Source organism: Vipera berus, assembly GCF_964194415.1.
Source record: "Vipera berus genome assembly, chromosome: 2".
Taxonomy (NCBI): Eukaryota; Metazoa; Chordata; class Lepidosauria; order Squamata; family Viperidae; genus Vipera; species Vipera berus.
Genome location: NC_138203.1, coordinates 127,209,261 through 127,236,962, shown reverse-complemented (window position 1 = coordinate 127,236,962; position 27,702 = coordinate 127,209,261). Strand labels below are relative to the sequence as shown.

Here is a 27,702-nt window from a genome sequence, read left to right as displayed (position 1 = left end):
AAGTGAACAAGTCAAAGAAACAATGATAAGACAGGCTAAAATTTTTGGTTATAATATAGAATTAGAAAAATTTATGGGAAAGAAACTATAAATTGACAATGTCAACCTCCTATAAAGAAAACTTACATAAAATGTTTTATAGATGGCACCTGCCACCAGCAAGATTAGCAAAAATGTTTAAAAATATGTCAGATAGATGTTGGAAATGTAAACACAAGTCAGGCACGTATTATCATGTTTGATGGACATGTGATAATGTAAAGTATTATTGGAAAAAGATGCATACTTGGCTAGAAAAGATGTTAGGAGAAAAATGTTGATTTTAAAACTGAACTTTTTTATTAGGTATAATGCCAAAAAAGACTAATAAACAAAGCTTATACTTGACTTTGCATGTCACAACAGCGGCAAGAATTATATTTGTGCAACACTGAAAAAACAAAGGAATTCCATCAGATGAAGAAATAATTAAAAAAAATACTAGAATGTGCAGAGATGGACAGATTGACTATGAGACTGAAAGAAAGAGAAGAGTTGCACTATTATCAAACTTGGGATTTATTTTACCATTGGCTGGAGGAAAGAAGAAAGGAGGGCATTTTCTGTGGGCGCGCCTGCCCTTTGGAAAGATTTACCTGTGGAACTCCGGACCGCCCCCGATCTGCGTTCATTTCGCCAGGACCTGAAAACCTGGCTTTTCGATCTATCAGGCCTGGACTGAAGGGGTTTTAGCTTTTTAATATTGTTTTAATTGTTGGGCTTTAATTAATTTAATTCATTTTAACTTTATATTATCTTTTTATATTGTCTTTTATATGCTGCCCTGTAAACCGCCCTGAGTCCTTCGGGAATAGGGCGGTATAGAGAACTAATTAAATAAATAAATAAATTATATTAGCCTGTAAACTCAGACAGCACACTGGTTGAAAAATTATTGTATGTATGGAAAAAATGAATAAAAAAAACCTGATACCAAAAAAAAAAGCTTGGCAGAAGAGGTTCCAGAAATGCTCTTCATTGTTACTGAATAGAATAATAAAACCTTGAAAGCCAAGGTGAGATTATTTCGAGTTTCTAATGCTGTCCTCTTTCTTAGGATGGAGTGATCTTTTCTGAAAGGCGCCCCCCCCATTTCCATTGCCAGGTCACATCTAAACAGCAGGTTTTTTGACAGATACACCTATCAATTTTATTCAGACTCTGCCTCTCTTTGCTTAGGCCAGACATGTCAAACACAAGGCCCGGGGGCCGGATCCGGCCCGCGAAGTGGTTTCATGTGGCCCGCGAAGCCATCCTGGAAACAGTGAGGGAACGGCCCCCACTGCCTTGGCCCTGGCCCAGAGACCCTCCTTCTGCCAGAGACCCTCAGATCTGTCCCACTCCTGCCCAGGGTCCCATAGGCACCCTTGATGCAAACAATGTAGAGCTGGCCATGCCCACCCAGTAGGCCATACGCACTTTAGCGGCCACACCCACCCCGGCCCCCTGAGGGCAACCGCAATGCTGATGCGGCCCTCAATGAAATTGAGTTTGACACCCCTGGCTTAGGCAATGAGTTTATTTTTATTCCACTTTTATTATTTTTATAAATAACTCAAAGCAGAAAACACCGAATACTCCTTCCGCTTCCTATTTTCCCCGCAACAACCACTTTGTGAGATGGGCTGAGAGAGAGGGGCCGGCCCAAACACATCCAGCTGTCTTTTGTGCCTAAGGCGAGACTAGAGCTCAGTCTCCTGATTCTTAGCCTGCTGCATTTTTGTTTGTTTCACTTCATCTTGAAAAATACACACACACTTTCCTGGTATTTTGATCGGGTTTAGCAAAGGTATTGTCCAATTTGCTTTGTACATCTTCTGTTTCTAAAGTACCCTGGAAAGCTAGAAATGGGTGGTAATACGGCACCAACTTCAGATTTTTGGAAAACCCATCTGCTCATGACTGAGCAGGTACATTAAAGTTTTGGATATAACCACATTGGGAGGATTCCTATATAGCTAAATTTGAGGTTTTAAGTATTCAGAGACTACAAGTTATTTCAGATTAGATATGATGGCAGCTGTAGCTACTGGCAAAACTAATTCTTGGAATATAATAAATGAATGCTGTATCTTCTGTCCAGCCAGATATACAAATGAGCTTGGTGACCTTTTCTTACGAAACAGGACAAAGATTGTTTACCTGCTAACATCTTGTCTTCTGCATGTTTATTAAAAGCTTTGCCTCAGTTATTCTATAACAACCAATGGCTGCAATGATGGTTAGCCTTAAACAGAAAGATGACTGTGCTGTTGTGTACAACGTCTTTATTAATGAAAGAAATTCCATCTGTTGCTTTAAACATTGACATAAAGACACAGTGGGCTGCACCAGATATGACTTCCAATCCACAAGTAACTGAATGGTGCTTCCACTTCCAATCACTTGATGGTGCTGCTGAGTCTTTTAATTGTACTGGTTCCCAGCTTCCTTCTGTTGTGATGGCAAGGATGCTGCCAACTGGTTGGCAGGAATCACCTTGGGGGTAGGGAAGAATTCAGTTTGTTTCCCCTAAGTATCTGAAATCAAATCTGATGATGCCCAGTTCTTCAACAAATGTGTTCAAACGCTATTGTTAAAACATGTGATAGAAAGTTGGAAAACTACAAAATACATATTTCCCCCTAAGTTGTATTATTTTCGCAAAGCTAAATACTAATGTTTTGCTCATTGCAGAAAGGCTGCTTCACTGCCAGAAAGAATGAATAATCACAAACAGAAGAGGTCCCTGGAGTATCTTTAACATACTTTTTCCAGTGTGTATCCAATCTCTGTATAATAGGGAGACCTACCAGGGCAGAGAAAATGACTACAAAGGGAGCTTAAGCCTTTCAGAAATTAAGCACTAGAGAGATGGAGAAATATAAACCAAAATGGAGGAATTACTTCTAAAAGCAACAAAGTGCTTCTTACCTTGAGAGAAAAGCCAAGTGCTGATTATACTTTAAGAATACACTAACATGTCTTCTGCTCCATTTTTTTTAGATGCTTTCCAACATACTGCATATTATGCAGGCTCCAATTACACTGATTAGGAAAGGAAAGCTTTCCAGGGCTATACAACGGCTTCTGTAAGTTTCTTTAAAGTATACGGTGAGTCTAATCTTTTTAAAAGATAGATGAAATTGGCAGATTGTACACTGCAGTAAGCGAACAAACTACAGTACTATAGATGTCATTCTTCCCTTCCAGCTAAGTTTGAATGAGAAAGAACTCAGGAGTGGATATTTATTGGAAATTAAAGTAGACAGCAAAGCTGTAAAGGAGGCAGACTGCTCAAACTCTGAATCCAAATACTGAATCTCCTTTCGTATCTATGAGACCAACAGTGCTGGAGCTGGGGCTGTATAATCCACGTTTGTCCTTGAAACAGGGAGATGAGTAGTCAAAACTTGTTCTCTTAACCAGAGGAACTGGGGAAGGCAATAGAAGCAGATTTTAAAAGTGCCACCAGACTATTCTCGTAGAGCATCAATCCTTCGCAAATAAGGTCTTCTGGTAGATAGTGTTACACAGATAGACATCCACTTTCTCATCTCTATTACTGCCCAAAGATGTGTCTCATTCAAATGAACAACTGGGAAAGTTCTAATTTTGCTTTAGTGCTCAGAAGAACATATTTTGAAATTTAAAGCAAAGTCGCCTGTAGCACATAGAAAGGTGCATACCCATAAAACAACAGTTTAAATATATATGTTATTAAACAAAATCAAAGAAAACCAAAGAAGGTCACTTCTAGGGGGAAAAGAATGGAAACAGAACCTTTAGCCTTCCATTTGGGGACTAAACCCCTAGGCCAGGTGTAGGCAACCTCGGCTCTTTTATGACTCATGGACTTCAACTCCCAGAATTCCTGAGTCAGCTGACTCAGGAATTCTGGGAGTTGAAGTCCATGAGTCATAAAAGAGCCGAGGTTGCCTACCCCTGCCCTAGGCCAATTTAAGCTTGATGTATAAGACTGGATCTGTTAACTTCACTTTCTTCTTTCAAAACAAATCAGCAAGCAACAAGCTGCCCAGCTTTGTGAGGGCCTGGTTTAACTCTTCCAGTCTTCCCTGCAATTCACACAACACAACTTGGAGAGACTGACCAGAGGAAAATATACAAAGTACTCACTTCTTCAACTGGCAATGGGAGTGGCTAATGTAAGAGCCCAAAGAGCATTTTGGTTCTCATTTACAGTAGCATCAGCCATTCCACCACACAACTCCTCGGTTCAAAGGTGAAATGGATCCAGGTGAAAGGCTATTCAGGTTATTTTAGCAGGACCGGATGCTATGGAAACAGGCACTAATTCTTTGTGAGTAATAGAGGGACCAACAGCCAATCAGAACTTGCCATGTATCTGCTAGTCATTGGACCTGCTAATAATAAACCATTCTTACTCATCCAGGTGGGCACAAATGATACTGTAGTTTAAGGCATAGTCTCCAGTGTAGCACAAATGACTTAATGGCCTAGGTAGGGAGGGTAAAGGATCTTGAGGCACAGGTAGTGATTTCATTACTACTTTTGATTGAAGACAAAACTCTAGTTAGAGAAAGAAAAATGTTTCAAGTAAAACCAGGGAAGAGTTAGGCCAATTTTAATAAACTAATAGAAATAGTAAGGAAGTTGCCATTAGCAAGAAGATAACAATGAATGAAGAAAAATTAACAAGTGGCTAAGAAAAAGCAGGGCTAGATGAATCAAAAATTGGAATTAAGATTGCCGGGAGAAATATCAACAACCTAAGATATGCAGATGATACCACTGTAATGGCAGAAAGTGAAGAAGAACTAAAGAGCCTCTTGTTGTGGGTGAAGAAGGAGAGTGCAAAAGTTGGCCTGAAACTTAACATTAAGAAAACCAAGATCATGGCATCCAGCCCTCTCAATTCCTGGCAAATAGATGGGGAAGAAATAGAGGTAGTGACAGATTTTATTTTCCTGGGCTCTAAGATCACCACAGATGGGGACTGCAGCCAAGAAATTAAAAGATGCTTGCTCCTGGGGAGGAAAGCTATGACAAATCTAGACAGCATACTAAAAAGGAGAGACGTCACCCTGCCAACAAAAGTGCGTATAGTCAAGGCTATGGTCTTCCCAGTTGCAATGTATGGCTGTGAAAGTTGGACCATAAGAAAGGCTGAGCGCCAAAGAATTGAGGCCTTTGAACTATGGTGCTGGAGAAGACTCCTGTGAGTCCCTTGGACTGCAAGGAGATCAAACCGGTCAGTCCTAGAGGAGATCAACCCTGACTGCTCTTTAGAAGGCCAGATCCTGAAGTTGAAACTCAAATACTTTGGCCACCTAATGAGAAGGAAGGACTCACTGGAGAAGAGCCTAATGCTGGGAAAGATTGAGGGCAGGAGAAGAAGGGGACAACAGAGAATGAGGTGGCTGGATGGAGTCACTGAAGCAGTAGGCGTGAGTTTAAATGGACTCCAGAAGATGGTAGTGGACAGGAAGGCCTGGAGGAACGTTGTCCATGGGGTCACGATGGGTCGGACACGACTTCGCAACTAACAACAACAACAAGAAAAAGCAGAAGAATTATTTGCCTCTCTATCTTTGCAGGGTGATTTGAAACTAGAAATGAATACAATGGAAGAGGGTGCAGGTCAGTAAAGATGTAATAAAGGAACCTTTAGCTATTTTAAATGATTTCAAGCCTACAAGTCCTGATGAAATACATCCTAGAATTCTGATAGAATTTTCAGAAAACTGTCAGGACCCCTGTCAATTATCTTTGAAGACTCAGGGAAAACTGAGAGATATCAGATGAGTAGAAAAGAGCAAATGTAATTCTTCAGGAAAGAAAAAAAAGAGGGCCCAGTAATTATCAACCACTGAGTTGAACACAGCATCCTGGAAAGATGTTAGAACATGTAATAAAGTTGGCTACATGTTAGAACTTTGGAAGACAATTCTAAGATTGCTAAGAGGCAGTCTGTCAAAAAATAAATCATGTAAGGCAAATTTTATCTCCTTCTTTGACAGGTAACTACTATGATGTACAAGGGGAATGCTGTGGAAACAATCTACTTTGATTTCAGCAAAGCTTTTGACAAGGTTCCACATGTCACTATTCTCCCTGTCAAACTTCAAAAATACAGTAGGCATACAATAAGGTAGGTCCACAAACTGGCTGGTTAATCGCAGTAATTCCATACAAAGAATGTGTTGATCGCGTACAATTGCATACCAAGAATGTGTCTCCACATCATCTTGGAGAACAGCTTCCAGTGGGGTTCCACAAAGCTTAGCTTAGACCACACCATTAAGCATGAGATGCCTGAATGCTACTTCTGCAAACAAAACTGTAGCAGGAGAAAGCTAAGACCATGTGCAATAAGGGCCCAGCAGTAGTAATCTATGATCATCTGGGGGAAAAGAGCATACACTTACTCTGGATCTGGATCTGCAGCCCCAGCTGGAAGTAGTCTAAATATCTTCCATTTAAATGCTTGAAATAAAACACATATCTGTAGAACTGCATGGGTTCTGGTCCATGCCTGTTTCTTTCCAACACTAGACCCCAGGCTGCAAGCTAAGGGCTGATGGTCTTTGTTTTGCCTAATAGTCAGTGGGAGGAAGCAAATACGAGTCTATTCTTCCCCATCCTATACAAGTTAGAAAAGCTGGGTTGCAGTTCATGGCCCTAACATAATAAATATGTTAGTTTACTTATCTGAGATTCTGCTATTTCTTCAAACAACAACAACAACAACAAACCAAAACAGGATGGAGCTTAAGAAACCTAACACCAGTGGTGTTTGAAATTCCCAGCAGCAAAACTCCCCCTGCTGGGAGGTTAGCTGAGAAGACTGAATCAGAATTATTTCTGTATAACATGCACACATACCAAAGGGGAATCTTAGTATTGTTTAAATATACATAATGCTAATGACAACACAATTTGCCTAAGCTTCATAGTCATACACTTCTCTTTCGGCAGAGGAAGGAAAAGCATATGCTATTTGGGGTAAATATTACTTGGGGGCTCGTATGCCAGGAATGGAGAACTGGTTCTGTGCACAAGGAAGGTGATGACATATTCAAAATTGCACAACAGGAAATCAGAAGTGTGGGGTGATGGCAAATGAGCAGCCCTGAATATTAATTTATTGGAGTGGTAGGAAATGGGGGGGAAAAAGGAGCAATCACATGACCTTTCATCTCTTGTTTCTTTCCAGATAGCCATGTACAAATTACAGAAATCTCCATTTTAATCCTATCCTCTGGCTGTAGAGCAGGGGTGTCAAACTGCTGGCCCGCGGGCTGGATGCATCATAGTGAAATCGCGCCCACCCCATTGCCAGCAATGGCAAAAAAGTTGTGACACGTCACGTGACATTGCAAATTTGGCACCCCTGCTTTAAAGGTTTTAGAGTATTGGTGGATCACTTCCAGATATTAACTGATTTACTGGCCTCCAGTTGTGCCTTTTGTGTTAATGTGCTATGTGAACCTGGCCATAGTGATTTTAGTCCTAGGATGCTGCGGTTTTTTTTCAACCAGTCTTGAACCAAATGAATGTGTTATGTTCAAACTTATGGTCAACCAAATGTTAACAGATTCCTCGAAGTTCTGGTATTTCTTAATTTATATATTTCACTGCTGTATCTACCAACAGACAAAAGAATATGTGCTCATTCAGAGGTGCATTTATGCACATTTAGTTTTGCGGGCATACGTTGACAGAGACTGAAGACACCCTGGGAGGATAAGGTAGATACGTTTTGGAATCTTTATGACTTTGGTGCAAGATATTCCCATGCTATTCTTCCATTTGGCATGGAAGGGTTTAAATATGAAGGTAGTTCTCAACTTACTACCACAATTTCTGTTGCCAAGCAAAGCAGTGGTTAAGTCAGTCACACCGGATTTATGGCCTTTTTTTGTCACAGTTGTTAACCATATCATGTGATTGTTAAACAAAGCCAGCTTCACCTATTGATTTTGGAGTCTCATGAGGGGGTTACACAAAGCCCTAATGGCCCCGGGGGAGGGCAATCAATCTTCTGATTCTTTGGAAAGCCTTCTGCTCCCCACCCCTGAGGCTTTGCCGGTAAACAGGCCTGGCTCCAGTGGGGATAGGTCATGACTGTAGATGGTGGCCATGGGTTCTGGCCAAACAAAACCTTGGAGAATAATCTCTTTGAACTGTGTTTTGCAGCATTTCAGGGAATTAGGCACAGGAAATTGATTTGCTTTTACCAGGATGATTGGCCTCAATATCCCCTAGAGCAGAGGTGTCAAACTGGTGGCCCACGGGCTGGATGCATCACGTGCAGGCCATGCCCACCCCAGCTCAGCAAAGGGAAAAAACATTGCGATACGTCACGATAAATCACGTGACGCAAACAAGTTTGACACCCATAGACATTCAAGTAAGGTGGTCACCAGAAGACAGTTTAAATTATAAGGTAATGTTGCAATTGTTGTTTTGTAAAAGAACTAAGAAGTACCGTAATTAGAACATATGTCTGTTGAGTTATTCATGGTTTTGTCTAGTTTTCCAGATTTGTAAAAATGCTTTAAGATTTTGATCATGCAGACCCAAAAGGAAGTCAGGCTGTTCTTGAGGCTGATGGAGAGGATTGGTCCCCTGCCTATCACCCTTCAATGGTGGCCCTTAAAGGTGGGTTAGGGTGTTTCTGCCTGTATTATAGTATCCTGGAAAGGGGAGCATCTCTGGAGGAGAGAATTTGATTCAACTGGCTGAATTTGATGACTTACTGAATAGTCCAAATCCTCTTACATACAGTGACCCTGTGGGTGAGGCTACTCAGAAACCCTATGAGTTAAGATCCAAGAAACCAGCCAAACTCTTGTTTCTGAGACATACTCTGGTAGCAAATTCCCAAGGGGAACAACCTCAAATAATTCTGGTATATACTGCTTTCTCTACTTCAGATTGTATAATGGAAGAACAGTGCCCCCTCATATTGAGGAGATCCTAATAAAATAATTCTATAAAATCTTAATCCATATGTAGATTTAAAAAGAGAGGAAAAAATCACTTATCTAGAAGGCTAGGGTTAAAAAATGTAAACTAGATAAAAATGGTATTTTGTTTATATCTCATTGTCCATCAAGTGGCTTGTATTTATTTTCCATAGCCATAATCCAACTTGGGTGAATACACAAACCTTGTTAAATAGTTTTTTAGAATATATACAGATCTAGATCTAGAGAAATCAGCGAACACGCACACATTGAGTCCACTGTTTATAGGTCCAAATAACAATGAGATTAAAAGAAAATGTAGAAGCAGCTGGGATACCAGCTCACAGCTAATAAGAATAGTTTATGAAAGATGTATAAATAAATACCAAAAAAAGTGTTTCCAATGTAAATTATGCAAAAAAAAAAGTACAGAGGGAGTAAGAGAGTGTCACTGAAGAAATGGGGAAGAGTTTTTAGATGTAGTTTTAAGAAAATAAAATTAAAATTTACAACAAGAATGAAAAAATCCAAGAGAAAATCAATGTGGTGACTGTAAAAGACCAAAGTGCTCTTAAATTGACAGCAGAAAAAAAAACCCTGACATTTACACAGACATCAAATAAAAACTGATTATAGCTCAAACCCACAGAGATAGAACACATACAATAAATTTCTAGTCTTTTTAAAGTTGTACTCCTTCCTAAAGAAGTTTATTTATTTATTTTATTGGATTTATATACCGCCCTTTCCCGAAGGACTCAGGGCGGTTTACAGGGTATTAAAACAAAGATCAATACAAAAGTTAAAAACAATTTTAAAAGATTAAATCAATCCCTGAAAAAATAAAAAACCCAAATTAAAATTAAAATTCTCAGCCTGGGCCAGAGAGCTCGAAGAGCCAGGTCTTCAGGTCCCGGCGAAATGAACGGAGATCGGGGGCAGTCCTAAGTTGCACAGGCAGCTGGTTCCAGAGGGCAGGTGCACCCACTGAGAAGGCCCTTCCCCTGGGTGTTATCCGCCGGCAATCTTTTACCGGCAGCACCCTGAGAAGACCCTCCCTGTGGGAGCGCACTGGACGAAGGGAACTTGATGCTGGCAGCAGGTGTTCCCTCAGATATCCCGGACCCAAGCCATTTAGGGCTTTATAGGTCATCACCAGCACCTTGAATCTCACCCGGAGGGCAACTGGGAGCCAATGCAGCTTGCGGAGCAGAGGTGTTACATGGGAGTATCGGGAAACCCCATCACAACTCGCGCGGCCGCATTTTGCACCAGCTGAAGCCTCCGAGTGGTCCTCAAGGGCAGCCCCATGTAGAGAGCGTTGCAGTAGTCTAAATGGGAGGTCACGAGCGCATGAGTGACTGTGCGTAGGGCATCTCGGTCCAGGTAGGGTCGCAACTGGCGCACCAGGCGAACCTGGGCAAAAGCCCCCCTGGTCACGGCTCCTATATGGTCTTCAAAATTGAGCTGTGAATCCAGGAGGATGCCCAAGTTGCGAGCCCTATCAACGGGGGGTAACACCTCACCCCCCCTTGTTAAAGGTGGAATAGTCTGGTTAACCTGAGATGCCGATATGCACAGCCACTCAGTCTTGGCAGGATTGAGATGAAGCCTGTTTCTCCCCATCCAGACCTGGACCACCTCCAGGCAGCGGGACATCATGGCGAGGGCATCGCTGGGTTGGTTCGGGGTGGAGAGAAAAGGTTGGGTATCATCAGCGTACTGATGATACCCCACCCCGAAACCACGAATGATCTCACCCAACGGCTTCATATAGATGTTGAACAGGAGGGGCGAGAGAACTGAACCCTGAGGAACTCCACAAACGAGAGGCCTCAGAGTGGATCTCTGCCCTCCCGTCAACACCGACTGCGAGCGGCCCAGGAGATAGGAGGAGAACCACCGTAAAACGGTGCCTCCCACTCCCAACCCCCTGAGACGCTGCAGTAGGATACCATGGTCGATGGTATCAAAAGCCGCTGAGAGATCTAAGAGGACTAGGACAGAGGAACAACCCCTGTCCCGAGCCCGCCAGAGATCATTCACCAGCGCAACCAATGCCGTCTCCGTGCTGTGTCCGGGCCTGAAACCCGATTGGTACGGGTCCAGATAATCAGTTTCATCCAGGAACAGAGGAAGCTGATGCGCCACCACACTCTCAACAACCTTCGACAAAAAGCGAAGGTTGGAGACTGGACGATAGTTATTTAAAACAGCCGGGTCCAGGACAGGCTTTTTGAGGAGGGGTCTCACCACCGCCTCCTTCAAGGCGGCGGGGAAGACACCCTCCTTCAAAGAAGCAGTTATTACTGCCTGGAACCAGCCTCTCCTCCCGGGCCGCATAAACCAGCCAGTTGCTGTGAGTTATTGTAAAACATCCCACAAGAAGATTTATCAACGGCAAAAAGAAGTAAAAAGGGAACTGAATAATAGGAAGGCACCAAGTCATAAGATAGTCAGTGAGAATTATGAGAGAAAAACACCATGTTGCCTGGCAGAACCCTAAAGTCAATAAAAAGTCTCTACTCAAAGCCCAGCCAACGGGGTGGGGGAGAAGGAATCTAAAGATTTTTGACAAAATGACTTTATGAAACTGTCAAGAAAACAAATAGATAACAAAAAGTTAAATATTTGTTGCTTCTACTTAATACCTGTTCAAGATAAGTAAAAGCTTTTCCTGTCAGAACCAACCCTAGTCTGTGAGATATATTGTGGAATGGAGAAGATGGATCGAGTATATTCAGAATAAATATGGGACTAAAAAGTTTCATTTAGCATTTGAATAAGTATTAGTTTTATATGATGTATTATTAGTTATTCATTACTTGTTAGCAATTTAGTCATGTTTAAGGGGAGTTAAAGTGTGATAGAATTTAATGTGTCTTTTTAGTTAGTTAGCATATTTTACTTTAAGTTTGTAAAGTTTATACCCTGTATTCAGCTCTGGGAAGTCGGGGGGGGGGGAGGGGGGAGGGTAAGGGAGGGTAAGGGGGAGGGGAGGGGGAGGGAGGGAGTTTATGTTTTAAAAATGTATTGTAAAACTTTTCAATAAAAAAAAGATAAGTAAAAGCTTTTCCTGTCAGAACCAACCCTAGTCTGTGAGCGGACAGGATGCCTGTAAATTGAGTTGCTTCTGCCCAGTCCTTTTACGATCTCTCCCCAGCTCGGCCAGTGATATGTTGAATGTGTTGAATAGAAAAGCAACTGAAAGATCACTCGCAAGAACGCTATATTATGGAATGGAGAAAATGGATTGAGTTTATCCAGAATAAGTATAGGGTTAAGAAGTTTTATGTAGCATTTGAATAAGTCTTCTTTCTTTTTTCTTCTTTTTTTTTCTTTTAGTTTTTTTTTATATATATATTTAATATTACTAAGGTTTGTTTTATCCTATATAAGCTAGAGAGTGATGGATCTTAGAGCTTATAGTTGTTAGTATATGATTGTTTATGATTGGTTTTTTTATATATACCTTGTATTTAGCTCTGGGAAGTCGGGGGGGGGGAGGGGGGGAGGGGGGAGAGGTAGGGGGGGAGGGTGAAGGGAGGGGGAGGGGGTTTTTTAAAGAAAAATTGTATGTTAAAACTTTTCAATAAAAAAAAAAAAGAAAAGCAACTGAATGACGGTGGAATGAACATGTTCGAGTAAGAATGAACAAAGAAGCAGTTTTGTTCGTTTAAAAGTAAGGTATCCTAAGAGACACAACGAAATAAGTAATAAAAGTCCTACTTAAGGAAATACGGAATTTTGTAAACTAAAATCAGATCCAATAACAACCCACATTCTGTAGACAAAATTGTGTAAGTTTTAAGAACCAAGTCAAAATTGAATTTCTCTTTACCTTTTTTTTGTAGTCAAGCAGAAAGGGCTAAAGATCCCATTAAAAACATCACTTAACTAAAATAGCTCAAGAACCCTACTTAACTTACTAGCAGACACAGCCAATTGCTCAGCTGCATGCAAAGCCACTTCAGGCAAAAGATTGGGAGTGAGTCCTTTGAGATTCTATGTGAAAAAACCATACCTTATAGTGCAAATGCCTATTGTCCTCAACTAGAAGGAGCAATACCTGCTGCCTTTGTCTGCTGCTTTACTTTCTCTTTCCAGAGATATCCAATAACACCAACTAGTAGGATTGAACCAGCCTGTTCATCCATACAGAACTGAGTTCTGCTAAAATCCTGGAATGATGAATCCCTTCAACTAAGGTAGAAAAGACCCTCCCAGCTTTTGCTGACCTTTATCTCTCTCAAGTTCTTTAGAGTCAAGTCCTAAGTGCATCACACTTATGGAAAAAAAAAAAAGATTTCCACCCCCAGAGAAATTCTAGTCATCCACATGAAAGGCAGAACCACTTGAAAGACTACTTTTTAGAAGAAGAAAAATTCTTGGTACTCATGAGTCCAGAAAGCAAGCCACCACCATCACCTAGGAAGTTTTCTCCACAGTCACATTCATAAACAATTGCTTGTTAAACAGGAACTTTTCTCCTAAGAAGTTATCCAAGTGCCCCCCCCCAAAATGACACAATTACCTGGAGCAGGCTACTCAGGTCCATCTCAAACCAAAATTGTGGTACCTGTTTTTCCTGCTATAACCAACCAAAGCTTGACTCAGATCAACCATAACCTAGGATTAATTGGAATGTCCAGCTAATGATCAAGCCTCAAACATTGAACTGGTCCAAGTCTTTCTATTCCATACCCCTTCCATTGCTTATGAGAAAATCTTACTCTTGGCTTCCAATCCTGAATACTTGAAAATGTTAAGTTTTATTTTCTTCTTCATAAGCATGACATTTATGTCTGTTATGCCAACCCATGGTAAGCTCCTGCAGTGCCACAGCTTTGCCGAGAGGTGCCCCATTTGGGGCCAAGACAAAGTGGAAGTGGAGTGAAAAATCAGAATAAAGAAGGCAATCTTCTGTCCTTTCTCCTGCAGAGATGTAGGTTACAAGACTGAGAGGATGAAATTTCCCAAGTGACACATTAATGAGGTTTGATATTTATTGAAGTATCTTAAAGGTGTCAAAAAGGGGGGAGTGTAGGCCTGGGACCCCAAATTTCACCTTTGGGACCCCAAACCTCATCTTTTCAAACTTCAGCTTTAAAAGTACCCATTTTACAGAAGCCTCTGATTTTCTTTCCACAATGCTCTCACTTCACTTTACCCTGTCTGCACAGAAGCATAAAACAGAAAACTGCAAAACGCTTTGCTAAACCAAAGCACGAAATTATATTTTGCTTTGCAGGATGTGGTTAGTTCAGTAGCTAGAAGCTTGTTGCAAGAAGACCCTTTGAGGGAAAAGTAAGGCAATGCGATATTTAGCTTAAGCTGGGAAGCAGGCAGGGGTCTGGTAGTATAGGTCATGCTAAAAATAGCTGAACAGCAGCACCTGTACATGTGCTATTCCAACCTGAACAGCAATTACTTGTACGCGTGCTACTTTAATGATGATACGAAATTTGTAAACAAACCTTGTATTGGTATTCTGAATTTACTGTGTGATTGATTGGTCTTCACACCAGGTAAACAAACTTTACAATGACTCTTGATCATCCTTACTTAATGACCGGTCACTTAGCGATTTTTGAAAGTCATGACAGACCTGCCTCCCAGGTACTTATGACCCCTTTTTGAAATTATGGCTGCTACAGCAGCCCTGCAGGCATTGGCCCTTACAATTGACTGCAGGGATGTTGTAGCAGCCTCTCCACCTCCATCCCCCCCATCCCTCCCTACTGGTGGCCCATAGGCCTGTGTCCTACTCACCTGTCACCCATCACCCATTTGCCTTTTAAAGATCTCTGAACCTCATGTTGGGCAAGGAGGGCAAGCCATACATCCCTGGGTTATGTGGCTGCCTCCTGAAAGTGGCTGCCATTTTCAGCACACAACACCCCCCCAAATCCTTGTGGTCATCCTGAAATAGCAGCCACTTCCAGGAGACAGCCAGGCGGCCCCAGAATGAACTGCTGCATTCTGCTTCCCTAACACAATCTCCACAGGACTGGAAAGCTCCAGAGCTTTCTTCAGTGCTGTGTAAACCAGTTTAAGGCAGCAAAAGTGACGGCTATTTTCAGAATGGCCACTATTCCTTGCCCTTACCCCCAAAATGGCATCTGCTTATGGAAGAAGGGACGGACTGCTCTGCTCTCCTTCCCCAATGCAGTCTGCGCACCACTGAGGAACCAGCAGAGCTGCAGAGATCTTCAATAGGTACATGCATAACCGAGGACAGGGTGGACGAGGCCCAAGCCCTGTGGGGGCCCAATAGGAGGGTGGAGAGGCCTGAGGGGACTTGGTGGGGGGAAAGCAGGCCCAAGGGCTGTGGGGACCCCAAGGGGCAGGAGGTGGAGACCAGGATATCTTTGCAGGTGGGGGGGCTTGGGAATCCAGGACAATTGGGCCTGGGTTTGTGCTCCAGGGCGTCCCCCACCCGAGGCACCCTATGCTCCGCTTAATGACGCACATATTAAAAACAACCGCATCAGGGAGAGCAGTGGGCGGGGGTTGTTAAGCAAGGCCATCTTGCTTAATGACTATCAGCACTTGCAACTGTAATGGAGAGCCTCCATTATGGTGTAAGCTGAGGATTACCTGTTCTGCTTGCAGAGTTTCCAGTCCTCTCTGAATTGATAATAAGGTGGTTCCCCTTCATTTGCAAACAGAGTAACAAATACATTTGTGATGGTTTCCCAACAACTCACACACATTCTGAACATGTGTTAATTGGCATGTATTTATATACATTTGTCGAGCGATTTGCAAAAGGTAATTTAGAATAGGTTGTTACAGGGTAATCACAAGAGAAAATTGATTCTTGGAACTATTATGTGGCTTGTTGAGAAGCTTCAAAACCCACCAGTTCATCAGACATCACTGCTGCAAGGCAAATTCTATGAATGCAGCATTTGAGCATCTCTATGAGAGATGTTTGCCAGCAAAACTACATAGGCACACACATATTTCAGTGCATACACATAGAATCAAAAGTTTCAACTAGTGGCAGATTCCACATAATGGTCAGGCACACATCTGTTATTGATATGGCAGCTGAGGCAGCCATGGCTTCTCCAATCTGTCCTCTTCCCAAGTCTTTTACAATTTTCATACAGTCTTGTAAACACATTATGTTTAACTATAAACACACTTTGTGGTTTGTAAACTATGATTTAGGGCTTAACATTATATGTAAACCAAGCATTACAGCTTCTTAATCAAATCAAGATTATAACGCACCATGCTTTAATGCACTGTGTGAACTCAACCAATTACACTCAACCAATTACGCTATTCAAAAAGGGAGGAGAGAAGGAGAGATGGTTGATATATACACACACATACACATACACACACAGTTGCAAGAAAAAGTATGTGAACCCTTTGGGATTACGTGGAGTTTTGCATGAATTGGCCATAAAATGCACTCTAAACGTCATGTAAGTCACAACAATAGAAAAACACAGGCTGCATAAAATAATACTACACAAACATTAGCTGTTGTCATGTTTTAATTGAACATAAGATGGAAACATTCACAGTGTGAATTGTTGTGACTTACATGACGCTTAGAGCGCATTTTATGGCCAATTCATACAAAACTCCACGTAATCCCAAAGGGTTCACATACGTTTTCTTGCAACTGTATACTGTGTGTATATATATATATATATATATATATATATATATATATATATATATATATATATATGTATATATGTATATATGTATATATGTATATATGTATACATGTATACATGTATACATGTATATATATATATATATATATATATATATATATATATATATATATATATATATATATATATATCTGTGTGTGTGTGTGTGTGTGTGTTAAATGCTTGTTAACTATTTAGATTACCTTGCTAGGCCCTATATATATATATATATATATACTGCTCAAAAAAATAAAGGGTACACTTAAACAACACAATGTACTGTATTTAATAGTAGGATGTCTTATCTTGTGTTCCCTTTATTTTTTTTAAGCAGTATATATATATGGAAGATGCCTGTAAAAATTCCTGCCTAATGTCCAGCTGGCAACTCTGCACAAAGAGAACCACATACTGTATGTGTTAACATGTTTATAAGAAAGTATTCCAGCAACACCCTCTCATCCATCTACCTGCCCTGCCCCATCTCCTTATCCAGGCATTCTCTACAAGAAACATACATTGCCTTCTTATAAACACTATATCATACTAGCAGCTCTCAGAATAGAACCACTACACTGTTTAGCCAATACTCTTTTTAGACTATTCTGTACAAACTGATAATAAAAAGCACAGATATATACAATTAATACAGAACTCAGTTTCCCAAAAATAAATTTCATTTTTAAAAGTAGTACATTTCCAGGGTTCATACTGTATGTCTAAACATGTTCTGAACCTAGAAAAATGGCATTAAAAGATTTCAAGGGGGGGGGTTGCACAATTTTACATAGAATTTAATCTTTCTTTAGTGATCATTTTGATACTTTCAAACTTTCAAGAAATACCGGTATGCCATTTTTCTGGTAGCAATCTGATCGAATCTTCCATCACGTGGTTTCAACACACATTATTCTTGTCAAACATAACCCTGAACCATCTTGAATGCTCACATCCTATATTAACATACTGCACAAATAAGGCCCCTGGGAGCAGGTGTACCAATTATTTCCAAGGCTCCGTCCATTTCTGCAAAATTCTTACCACTTTCCCTAGAAATGTTTTGCTTCTCCACTGTGCCTTGGTGGTAATAGTTCCTGTCTGAAAGCCGGCTTCACAGGGTTTACAGTTTCTAGTATCTCAGCAGGTCAGTTCTAGTTCACCCCTTTCTTCAGAAACAGTTATATAAATACCTCATTCCTCCTAGACTTAGCCAGGGCTGGTTGGTTTGTTCTCCAAATACACTTGAGAGCCCCGGTGTTTTGTGATGTGTGCATTTCAGAATATCTCCAAGAACTGGGATTCTAGTCCTTTGTCCAGTTCATTTCCCCAAGCAATATTTTAGCTTGGGATTCAGACTTATTTTCCACCAGTGCGTCCGGAGGCTTTTCCTGGAGAGCTGCCCCGAGCTGAGCTTGATAATAATCTTGTGTTCCATGTGCAGGCTGCAGCTTGGAGACTATCCTAGCAGTTTCTGGCGTGATTTCAAAATGTTTACGCTTTCCAGAGGTGTCAGGTGAGGCACTGCGACTACTGGGGCGTGTCTCCAGCCAGCTACTGGCTGCCTCTGAATTAGACAGAACAGCAGCCAGCAGGGGCAGGCTGGAAACTTTGGGGATGATGGTACGAGGATGTTTCACTGGCATCCGGCTGAAGCGTCCCCTGGATTGTGGATTGAGAGCAACTTCTGGATCAAGTATAAAGTCTTGCAGTTCTGGGTCATTTGTGCTGTTCAGCTCTGAGTGAGAAGAGAAAAGAATCTGATAAAGAATGAGGAAAGGCAATCTGTTCCATGTATCACCCAGCAGACCCATGTGTTCAGAGGCACATGACGCTGTTCTAAAAGCAATGAAAGATTAGCTGGATTCCTTGAGGAAGCAGTTTGTTGTCCACTCACCACATATTTTGACTGATAAGAGATAACACAGATCTCTTACAAGCAGGGCGGCATTAGGGGGTTTGGGGTTTTTTTTTTTGCATATGCCACAAACTCTGTTATAGATATTTCATAAAAGCACCAAATCCATCAACCGTCTACGTTTGACAGCCTTTTTATTTTATTGGTGTATCTGCATTTCAGACTCATATCATTTAATGCCGCTTACTATCCTAAGCCAGGCTAGACCAGCTGAACCTGCCCAAAAGTTTCATCCTCAACATCCTCTTTTGCATAATAGCTAACCAGATAATTCTGGGAAACACGCCATGGTTTTACTTCAAGGAATATCAGATGCAAAGAATCAGGACTATTAGTAAAGTTGCAGCATAGAGAATTTATTCAAGCTGATACACAAGAATCTGGTCAACTAAAGTTCAACACTAAATTGTCGCCAGATAAAGATCAACAAAATTCAGGAGAGATTGGACTTCAATCTCCTGTGGGGAACACAAGGACTCTAAACTGATGATGCATTTAACTCTGCCCCCATAGCTCCATCTGCTCTTCTCCTACAAAGAATTTGGGGAGCTGCAGTTGGTGGAAACATGAAGATCCTTATCCTTACCTAAGCAGAATTGTTTTAAATTAAACTAAGTCAGCTTTGCAGTCAGGTGTGCAAATATGATCATTTTTAATTTTATACCTATGCATGATTTTCATATAACATAGTTTAAACCTTTATACATTCCAGCATTAAGATATTTCGTGCTGTGCCTCCTTTAGGAGAATGCTGTCATTTTTCAAAACTCTCTTGCACTGGGGAAGACAAAAGTCATCCTAATTAACTCAGTTTAGACAGCATAATTACTTGGAATTTCAGAGCCTGCCTTATGCTGCCGTTTCTCATTCTGAAGAAGATGTTATGGTAGATAATTAATCATTTGGGATAGAATGCAGATTTCTCAACAGCATAGACTTTATATTCTTTAAAGAAATGGTTTGCTATAGAAGAAAAATTACCTACGGGGTTGACGGTTTGCTCCATGCTGTCTTTCCATTTGACCTCAGTGAAGGAGCTGTCCTCACTTCTACAGTCATCTTCACCCAAACATAGCTTGGAAGCAGGGCTCTGTTTGGGGAAAAAAAAATATTGCTATGAATCTGTTGACTTGCGTTCCTCCACCAATTTTATCTAATTGCAGCAAGAAAGCTGTGTGAGAGATTGGTAGGGTGATATTAGACACTGTAATTTTCTAAAGTAAAATATTTTCACAATTTTTAGTGTTACAGGTTCCTGAAGAAAAACGTCCATTGTATTTCTAATTTTTCTTTCCATTTTTGATAATAATTTTTACGGTACTTTGAAATATCAAAATAAAGATTTATTTTGAGAAAACAAAAATGGCAGAATACCCACTCAACACTTTAGTTTTGCTAACATTGAGAATCTGTATTAGGTGTCACAGTTATGGGGTATTTGGTGTCATGGTTACCTCAAAAGATGCACTGGAATGTCTTTGGTTGCTTGAAAGAACGTCATTAGTATTTGCCCGTTTCAAAGAGTTTTCACAGTCAAAAAGTCCAGCTGAAGGCAGGTCATCCATCCCAAATATCTTTTCATAGTTCAGGATAAGAAATTCAACCAGCTGGGACTGGTATCCTGAATCCACCAGGCATGACAAGGACACATCATTGTTACAGGGAGGGCGGATTAGAGTAGGGCCAAAGATGATGCCCAGGTTATTGGGGGACATTTTGTTCTCCTGATATCTTTCAGCCACCCTTGAAAAGAAAAATACAGGGTTAGAAAGTTTGGGCACAATCGTTTTTCATGAATAGAGAAAAGAATGGTGTGTAGATTCCAAACTGTGTTTCCAGCTGGTATTGCAGTTGCTACGCTAGTCAATTATCAGAGATCCTACACCAAAGTGTGTGTCTGTATGTATACTACACACATTTACACACACACACACACACACACACACACACACACACACCCACCCTTAGATACACATTAACTAATACCCCATTTTTCAACCTTACATCAATAATTGTGCAGGGGCAGAAATGATCAGAAAGAAACTGTAGCAACATAAACATCAACCAATGCAGTATCTGTGCAAATTGTCATCTTGAAGGAAGAATGTTTCCCTCATATAATAAATAAGGAACAACTCACTTCATCCTATCAGTGCGAAAACAATTGCGCTAACATGCAGTTTGTGAATCTCTTCTTTCCTACCGGTTCTTGCTACGTATTTCAGTAATCCCCTCCTCTACCAACTTCTTCTTCATACCAAACTATGAGAACTTTCCCCATGACTTTTGTGCGGCTTCAGAATCAATTCTGTGCTCCCATGTTATTATCTGCATTGGGCAATTAAATCCATTAATTTTTACCTCTGCTGTAATATATACAGAATAAGAAAAAAATATTTTTGTGTGTGTGTTTTCAGTTATGACTGGGTCCTCTCTTGCACCTAACCATGCCAGAAACTCATCCTCAGAAAAGCTCATGTTTTGATGTGGCCTTCATCTTGTCCCAAGCTCATGAATGATCATGTCATTTTTAGCTGTCCTGGAACACCTTCCCCCGTATTCCAACTCTGTGCAAGGGATGTCTCAAGATGTCAAAAATCTGTTAGGTTTTTGTCACTTTGGAGGAAAATTAGGCGGCTGACAGTAACTGGGAGCAGAGCTGAGAGAGGCAGGATATGGGCTGGCAAAAGGGACAGCAAAATTCATGCTAATTTAGTTTTCTGAAGACTCACAAGATGTGTGAATGGCCCTGTAATTCAAAGCTCTAACCTGCACAGAAACATCACTGTGTTTTCCTCTCACTCCTGAGATTTCTGCCCAACCCTGAAAACTGATTGCACCTCTGCAGCGAGATTGGCAAATTGCTGGCTGCACAAAATATAATGCACATTATCTTCTTGGAGCTATTGGTTGTTTTGGGCTGGATAGAAACAGCATGTGCAGCAGGAAAGGAAAATGCCTCCTAACTTTTCCCTCTGCTTTCTCACTTCTGCTCCTTCCACAAAAATTGCCTTACAAAAGGCTGCCAGGGACCCACCATGGGTTGGGGCTTCCCAGTTTCAAAGCCTTCTTTCCCAAAGACGAGCCTGCTGCCATCTCTGTTGTCACCTATTGTGTAGTGGGTTCTGGAGAGCAGGAAGGACGCCGAGACGATGAGTACAGCATGGCAGATCTTTATTAGGTGGAAGTGACTGTACTGGGGAATAGGGGTTACCTGCCCTCCTTTTATACTTGGCCAGGTGAGCAGCCAGCCAATCGGTTTGAACCTCTGTTTCCCGCCGAAACTGGGTTCCCGCCAAAACAGTTACAGTTCAACGCCCCCTGGTGGTGACTGCTATGTAAGCGTGTATGTGTTCTCTTCACCTGGATACATAACATCACCAATGACACTTCATACATTCTCTTCTGCATTGGCCCCACTGGCAGCCAAATTGGCCCAGGAGGTGGAAAATCTCAGAGAGAAGTTCAGGACATTCTCCTCACAAAAAGAGGGAGGGATACATAGATAAAAATACTATACCCAAGTAATCAGCATTTTTTTCTTTCTTTGTGAATTGCAAATCTATTGCCAGCCTGAGTTGGAAACTCATACACAGGGAAATATCAACCTCCATGGAGACTCTCTTCCTTAACATCTGCAATCCTATTTCCGAAGGCTTTCTCCTCAAAGAAAGCATTCCATTTATGCAAGTAAATGCTCATTTGCTACCTTTACCTTTTTTTACAAGGGAATTACTGTAGTATTCTCTCAGTTGTTAAGCACAGATACAGCCTTCATAGAAGTTGCACAGTGTAAACAAATTATATTAATATTTTAATATTTCTCAAATATACTATCTAAACCTAGATAACCAGTTTAGTCTAGTAGTTAAGGTACCAGGCTAGAAACCAGGAGACTGTGAGTTCTAGTTCCACCTTAGGCCTGGACCAATCCCTGTCTCTCAGTTACCTCACCTCACTGGGTTGCTGTGGAAAATAGGAGGAGGAAGGACTATTAGTTATGTCCATTCCCTTGAGTTACTTATAAAATGTGGGATAAAAATATCTAAAGAAAAAAATACCTGCTGCTTTACTATTTTCATTATTCTCAAAATATAAATATTTTTCCGACTTCCCTTTCTAATTTTCCCCCCTGGACACTTAACATAATATTTATTGAAGTCGGACCCTATAATGTATCATTATAATTCTTTGCATCAATGTATTATTAAATCTCTAAAAGATTCTGGTTTCAGTTTCATTAAAAATAATTTCCATTGTTTTTATTCTTAATGCCATTTGCCATGCTAGAGGTTTCTTCTTAAGCTGTTTTTATCCACTTCCAAAACAACTTTATGTTTCCATCAAACTTGCATTGCATTTTGTGTTCCTCTTTTAATTTTAACCATTCCTTGCTCTGTTTGTTTTAAGCTACTTGTCTTCTGTGCAGAAACCAGCTAAACATGAAACTGGCTTAAGAAATTATTTTTTCCATTTCTTCAGTTTTGGAGACGATCCTGCCAGGTGTCCTGTCCAAATGGTGTATACCATGGCTTTTCAACCAGTGGTACGGGTACCACCTGTGGTACACTGGCACCTGGCAGGTGGTACATGACCATCCTAGAAAAGTGGTAGCAGGGGAGGGGAATGAGCTGAACCGGTGGCAACACCGCACAAGCCTGAGTGAGAGATGGCTGGAGCTGCAGGGCTGTCAGGGATCAGAGGAAGCGCCAGGATCAGCACCAGGCTCCAGCTGGATCTCGGTGCTGATCCCGGTGCTTCTGCTGAGCCCAGAAGAAGCGCCGATCAGCTGGAATGTTGCAGCATCTCCAGGGTCTTGTGATTTACATTCAGATGCTTGGCAACTGATTCATATTTATGATGGTCAGAGTGTCCCAAGGTCATGTGAAGTGACCAAAACCCTCTGCAACCACCCAGCAGATGGGGGGGAATAAAAACCAAACACACTCCACCCCACCCCCGCTGCCAATCCTCAACAGAAATGCTCACAACAATGAAAACCTCGGACAGGAGGAAGAGCGCCACCAGGCAGGCAGGCAGGTGTCTTGCTCAGCTGTGGCTTGGGGGCCACTTTTTCCAGTGCCACTGTACCTCTGAACAGTCACTAAGCGAACTGTTGTAAGTCATCACTTTTTTCCTTTTTGGGAGGGGGTGTCATCCAAGTTTTTGACACCTTGCTAGGTGACTGGTGGTACTCGGATGTTGCCATATCCCAAAAGTGGTACAATGGGTGAAAAGGTTGAAAAGCCCTGGTGTATACCATAGCCCTGATTGGTAGACTTCCCTAGTTCTTTACTCTTCTCACCCATGCTAGGAAAGCAAGCACCAGTCATTTTCTCTCTTTCAGTGGGTCTGAGGATATGGATTTTCACTGATAGACATTTGTACCAGCCCCTTAGTTGATGACCCTTTGTAGTCAGAATCTTCTCATTTAGCACATCCAGTGTGGGGGGGGGGGGGAAGAAAAAGGAAAATATCATATTTTTATCATTCTTCCTATGACTCCAACTAAAAGGGAAACTGGCAGGACGAAAAAGCAGTGTTTCACCCAATTATTGATAGCAAGGTCCCTTCAAAAGGAGGCAGACGGCCCAGGAGCCGAGAACAAAGGGCTGGGTGCAAGGACTGACTAAAGAGGAGGTGGCAATACCACTAACAATAAACGATGAGGTGGAAATTGCCTTTGTACTGGGCCAAATACAGGTTGAGAGTGAGATCATGCATTCCAATACTAGCGAAAGAGTTTAAATGCTTTCTAGAGGATGTCTTCCTCTTATTCTTATGTTCTGCAGCAATTTTGCTCATATATGCATTTTTTTTCACCCATAATCTCTTTCACCTCAGTATTCCACCGAATGTCCTTTTTCATACTTTCCATTAGTGTAATTCCATACACTTCTGCGCCACTTAAAATAAGGTTTTTTTTCCTCTGTTCCAAGTCATTGTCATATTCTCTTAACTGACATCTACTTTAAAAAGGATACGATCAGAATTCACTGGTAATAGTTACCGTCGATTTGTTGGCAATAAAAATGATATCCAGATGAGATAAATTTAATAGAGCTAATTTGTCCTACAAGACAAAAGCTGGATATTCAATGCTATTTCTTTCATTACCTGTACAGATGAGCAATAAGGTGCCTTATAGTATTATAATTTGATGGTGGTAATTTGCTCATCAAATCCTTGGTTGTCTTGATGGGATCTGTCTCAGAATTATCCCCAGTTCTGTTTTCAGTTTTCTGCAAATTTCTTGAGAAAGTCATGAAATCTTCATAAAGTTTATATGGAAGCACAGGGCTGGAAAGCTGTAGCAAAAATGCAAAATATGCCTCATAATACTTTACCGGTACAGACTCCTTGGGTTTAAATTTGATCACAAATATTACTGGATCCTGCCATGTTAACCAAGTTTCATGGACTAGTTCTATCGAAGATTTCCATGTTAGTTTACTGTCTTGCATTTCTCTAATTCTCAGTGTTCTCACATGTTCTCATATATTTCAAAACAAGAGTTCACATTTTGAGAATATCAGAAAATATGAGCTGTTGAACTTTAAGGATCCCCCTTAAGGAAGATGTGCCCATACCATGAGCTACCTTCTATGCAGCAATAGGATTATGTGCATTTCAAAAAAATTAGAATTTTACACCTTTCTTTTATGAACTCAGAGCCCCTTTTATGCACACGTTCAAAATGAGAAGGAACAGCTAACTTTTAGAAAGAAAATAATAATAATAAAAAAACCTAGACAGGTTACAGCATAACTAAGCTGAAATGAACAGGATGAAATTTAACGGTGGGCTGCAATAAATATAATGAAAATTAAGAGGGAGAAATGTAAAGTCTGCATGTGGGCAGATGAAGTAAAACATACAAGAATAAAAAGGGGAGACCTAATTTGACAGTATTGCAAGTAGTCCTTGACTTAAGACCACAGTTGAGCCCAAAATTTACGTTGCTAAGTGAGAAATTTGTTAATTGAGGTTTGCCCCATTTTACGTCTTTTCTTGACACAGTTGTTAAGTGAATCATTGCAGTTGATAAGTTAGTAACCTGGTTGTTAAATGAATCTGGCTTCCCCATTGACTTTGCTTGTCAGAAGGTCACAAAAGGGGATCACATGATCCCAGGACACTGCAACTGTCATAAATATGAATCAGTTGCCAAACATCTGAATTTTGATCATGTGACCTTGGGGATGCTGCAAAGGTTGTAACTGTGAAAAACGGTCATAAGTCACATTTTCCAGTGCCGTTGTAACTTTGAATGGTCACTAAATAAACTGTTGTAAGTCAAGGACTATCCACATTTCAAAAGAAATTGAATGTTCTAGTAATTCACCAGTAGAACAGGAAACAACAATAAGATGCAGCTGCTAAACAGCTGAATCCAGTTTGAGGATATATTTTTGTGAGCTGCCCAGATTTGTGCCCTGAGATAGACAGTTATATAGATAAATATGCTAACAAGTCCAGATCACAAGACGTTATAGTTCCTCTTTACTCAGCTTTAGCCAGGTCCACATGGAATGAGTTCAGAGAATGGCTGCCAAAACTGTAAGAAACGAAGTCCTACCCAAAATGGTTAAAGGAACAGAGTATGTTAAGTCTGCAGCAAAGAGCAGTGAATGGACTTTGTTCTCTGGGAGGTGAAGATCAGAACCTTATTTCTGAATAAAAAAAATAAAATAATAATAAAATAAAATAAATGAAATGAAATAAAAAAAATAAAAAACATAAAAAACATAAAAAAGATGTTGAGACTCTAGAAAGAGTACAGAGAAGAGCAACAAAGATGCTTAGGGGTCTGGAGGCTAAAACATATAAGAAACGGTTCCTGGAATTGGGTATGTGTAGTTTAACGAAGAGAAGGGTGAGCGGTGACATGATAGCAGTGTTCCAATATCTCAGGGGCTGCCACAAAAAGGAGGGAGTCAAGCTATTCTCCAAAGCATCTGGAGGCAGGACAAGAAGCAATGGATGAAAACTAACCAAAGAGAGAAGCAGTCTAGAGCTAAGGAGAAATTTCCTGACAGTTAGAACAATTAATCAGTGGAACAACATGTCTCCCAAAGTTGTGAATTCTCCAACACTGGAAGTTTTTAAAAAGAGATTGGACAACCATTTATTTGAAATGGTATAGGGTTTCCTGCCTGAGCAGGGCATTGGACTAGATGACCTCCAAGGTCTATTCCAATCTCTTTTTAAAAACTTTCAGTGTTGGAGCACAATATTCTATTCTATTCTATTCTATTCTATTCTATTCTATTCTATTCTATTCTATTCTATTCTATTCTATTCTATTCTATTCTATTCTATTCTATTCTATTCTATTCTATTCTATTCTATTCTATTCCATTCCATTCCATTCCATTCCATTCCATTCCATTCCATTCCATTCCATTCCATTCCATTCTGTAAAGTGGGAATGGAAGCAAAAAGAAGCAAATAGTTGCCAAGGTCCTTCTCTGAGGCATACCACAGAAGAGATTGTGATTTTAAAAAACTGAGGGCAATGAAGAGTAGATGCAAAACTATAAGAGTACATCTGAAAAATAGTAGGCAAACTGCAATTTGTATGGTATCTATGAGTCATAGAACAGCGTACGAGTCACTCAGATTGTGAAAGTTGGGGGCATTATAAGTTCATTATAAGGGAAAGACTAACTGTGAGCTGTCTGTTAATATCAGTCTGCTTCTGCTTTAGAAAGTTCTGAAAAAATGTATCTTTGTGAACTCCCACAGCTAAAGATGCACATCTCAGAAAATCACTTTCAGCTGTGGGGAAATGTGATGCTAGGGGTACTCTCCATTTTTATTTCTTACCTCCTTAAGGAAATGTTTAAGGACTCCAGTGATGTCATGGGGTGAGTGTTCTGACAGCTCCACCAACCTTCGGCCATTCTCAAAGGCTTGGCACAATCTCTCCATGCGTGCTTTGGCCCCACTAATGCGGTATATTCCCTGCATAGAGGAGAGGCAAAGGGAGACCAAATCAGGGGAAGCCAGTTTGATGAACAACACATATACATAGGTGCCCAAATGACAACCGGAATATCGATCTGATACAGAAATACAGAGGTGCAAGTGGAGGAGAGTCTGAAATGCTAGAACACCAAACTCTGGTTAA

The 27,702-nt window shown here is 40.8% G+C and overlaps 1 protein-coding gene across 3 annotated transcripts in view; it reads right to left on the bottom strand.

Moving 5' to 3' along the window:
* Positions 1–16,981: 16,981 nt before the first annotated feature.
* GMIP (GEM interacting protein) overlaps positions 16,982–27,702 on the bottom strand; it is a 69,416-nt gene continuing 58,695 nt past the window's right edge. For 2 of the 3 annotated variants that reach the window (XM_081320384.1, XM_081320385.1), the window contains exons 17-21: positions 27,399–27,536; positions 24,687–24,877; positions 20,024–20,312; positions 19,551–19,659; positions 16,982–18,389 (exon numbers count right to left, since the gene is read on the bottom strand). In XM_081320384.1, the coding sequence (XP_081176510.1) occupies positions 17,956–18,389; positions 19,551–19,659; positions 20,024–20,312; positions 24,687–24,877; positions 27,399–27,536 (1,161 nt within the window). In that variant the 3' untranslated portion in view covers positions 16,982–17,955. The remainder of the gene's footprint in view (positions 18,390–19,550; positions 19,660–20,023; positions 20,313–24,686; positions 24,878–27,398; positions 27,537–27,702) is intronic. The other variant, XM_081320386.1, reaches the window with a different exon arrangement.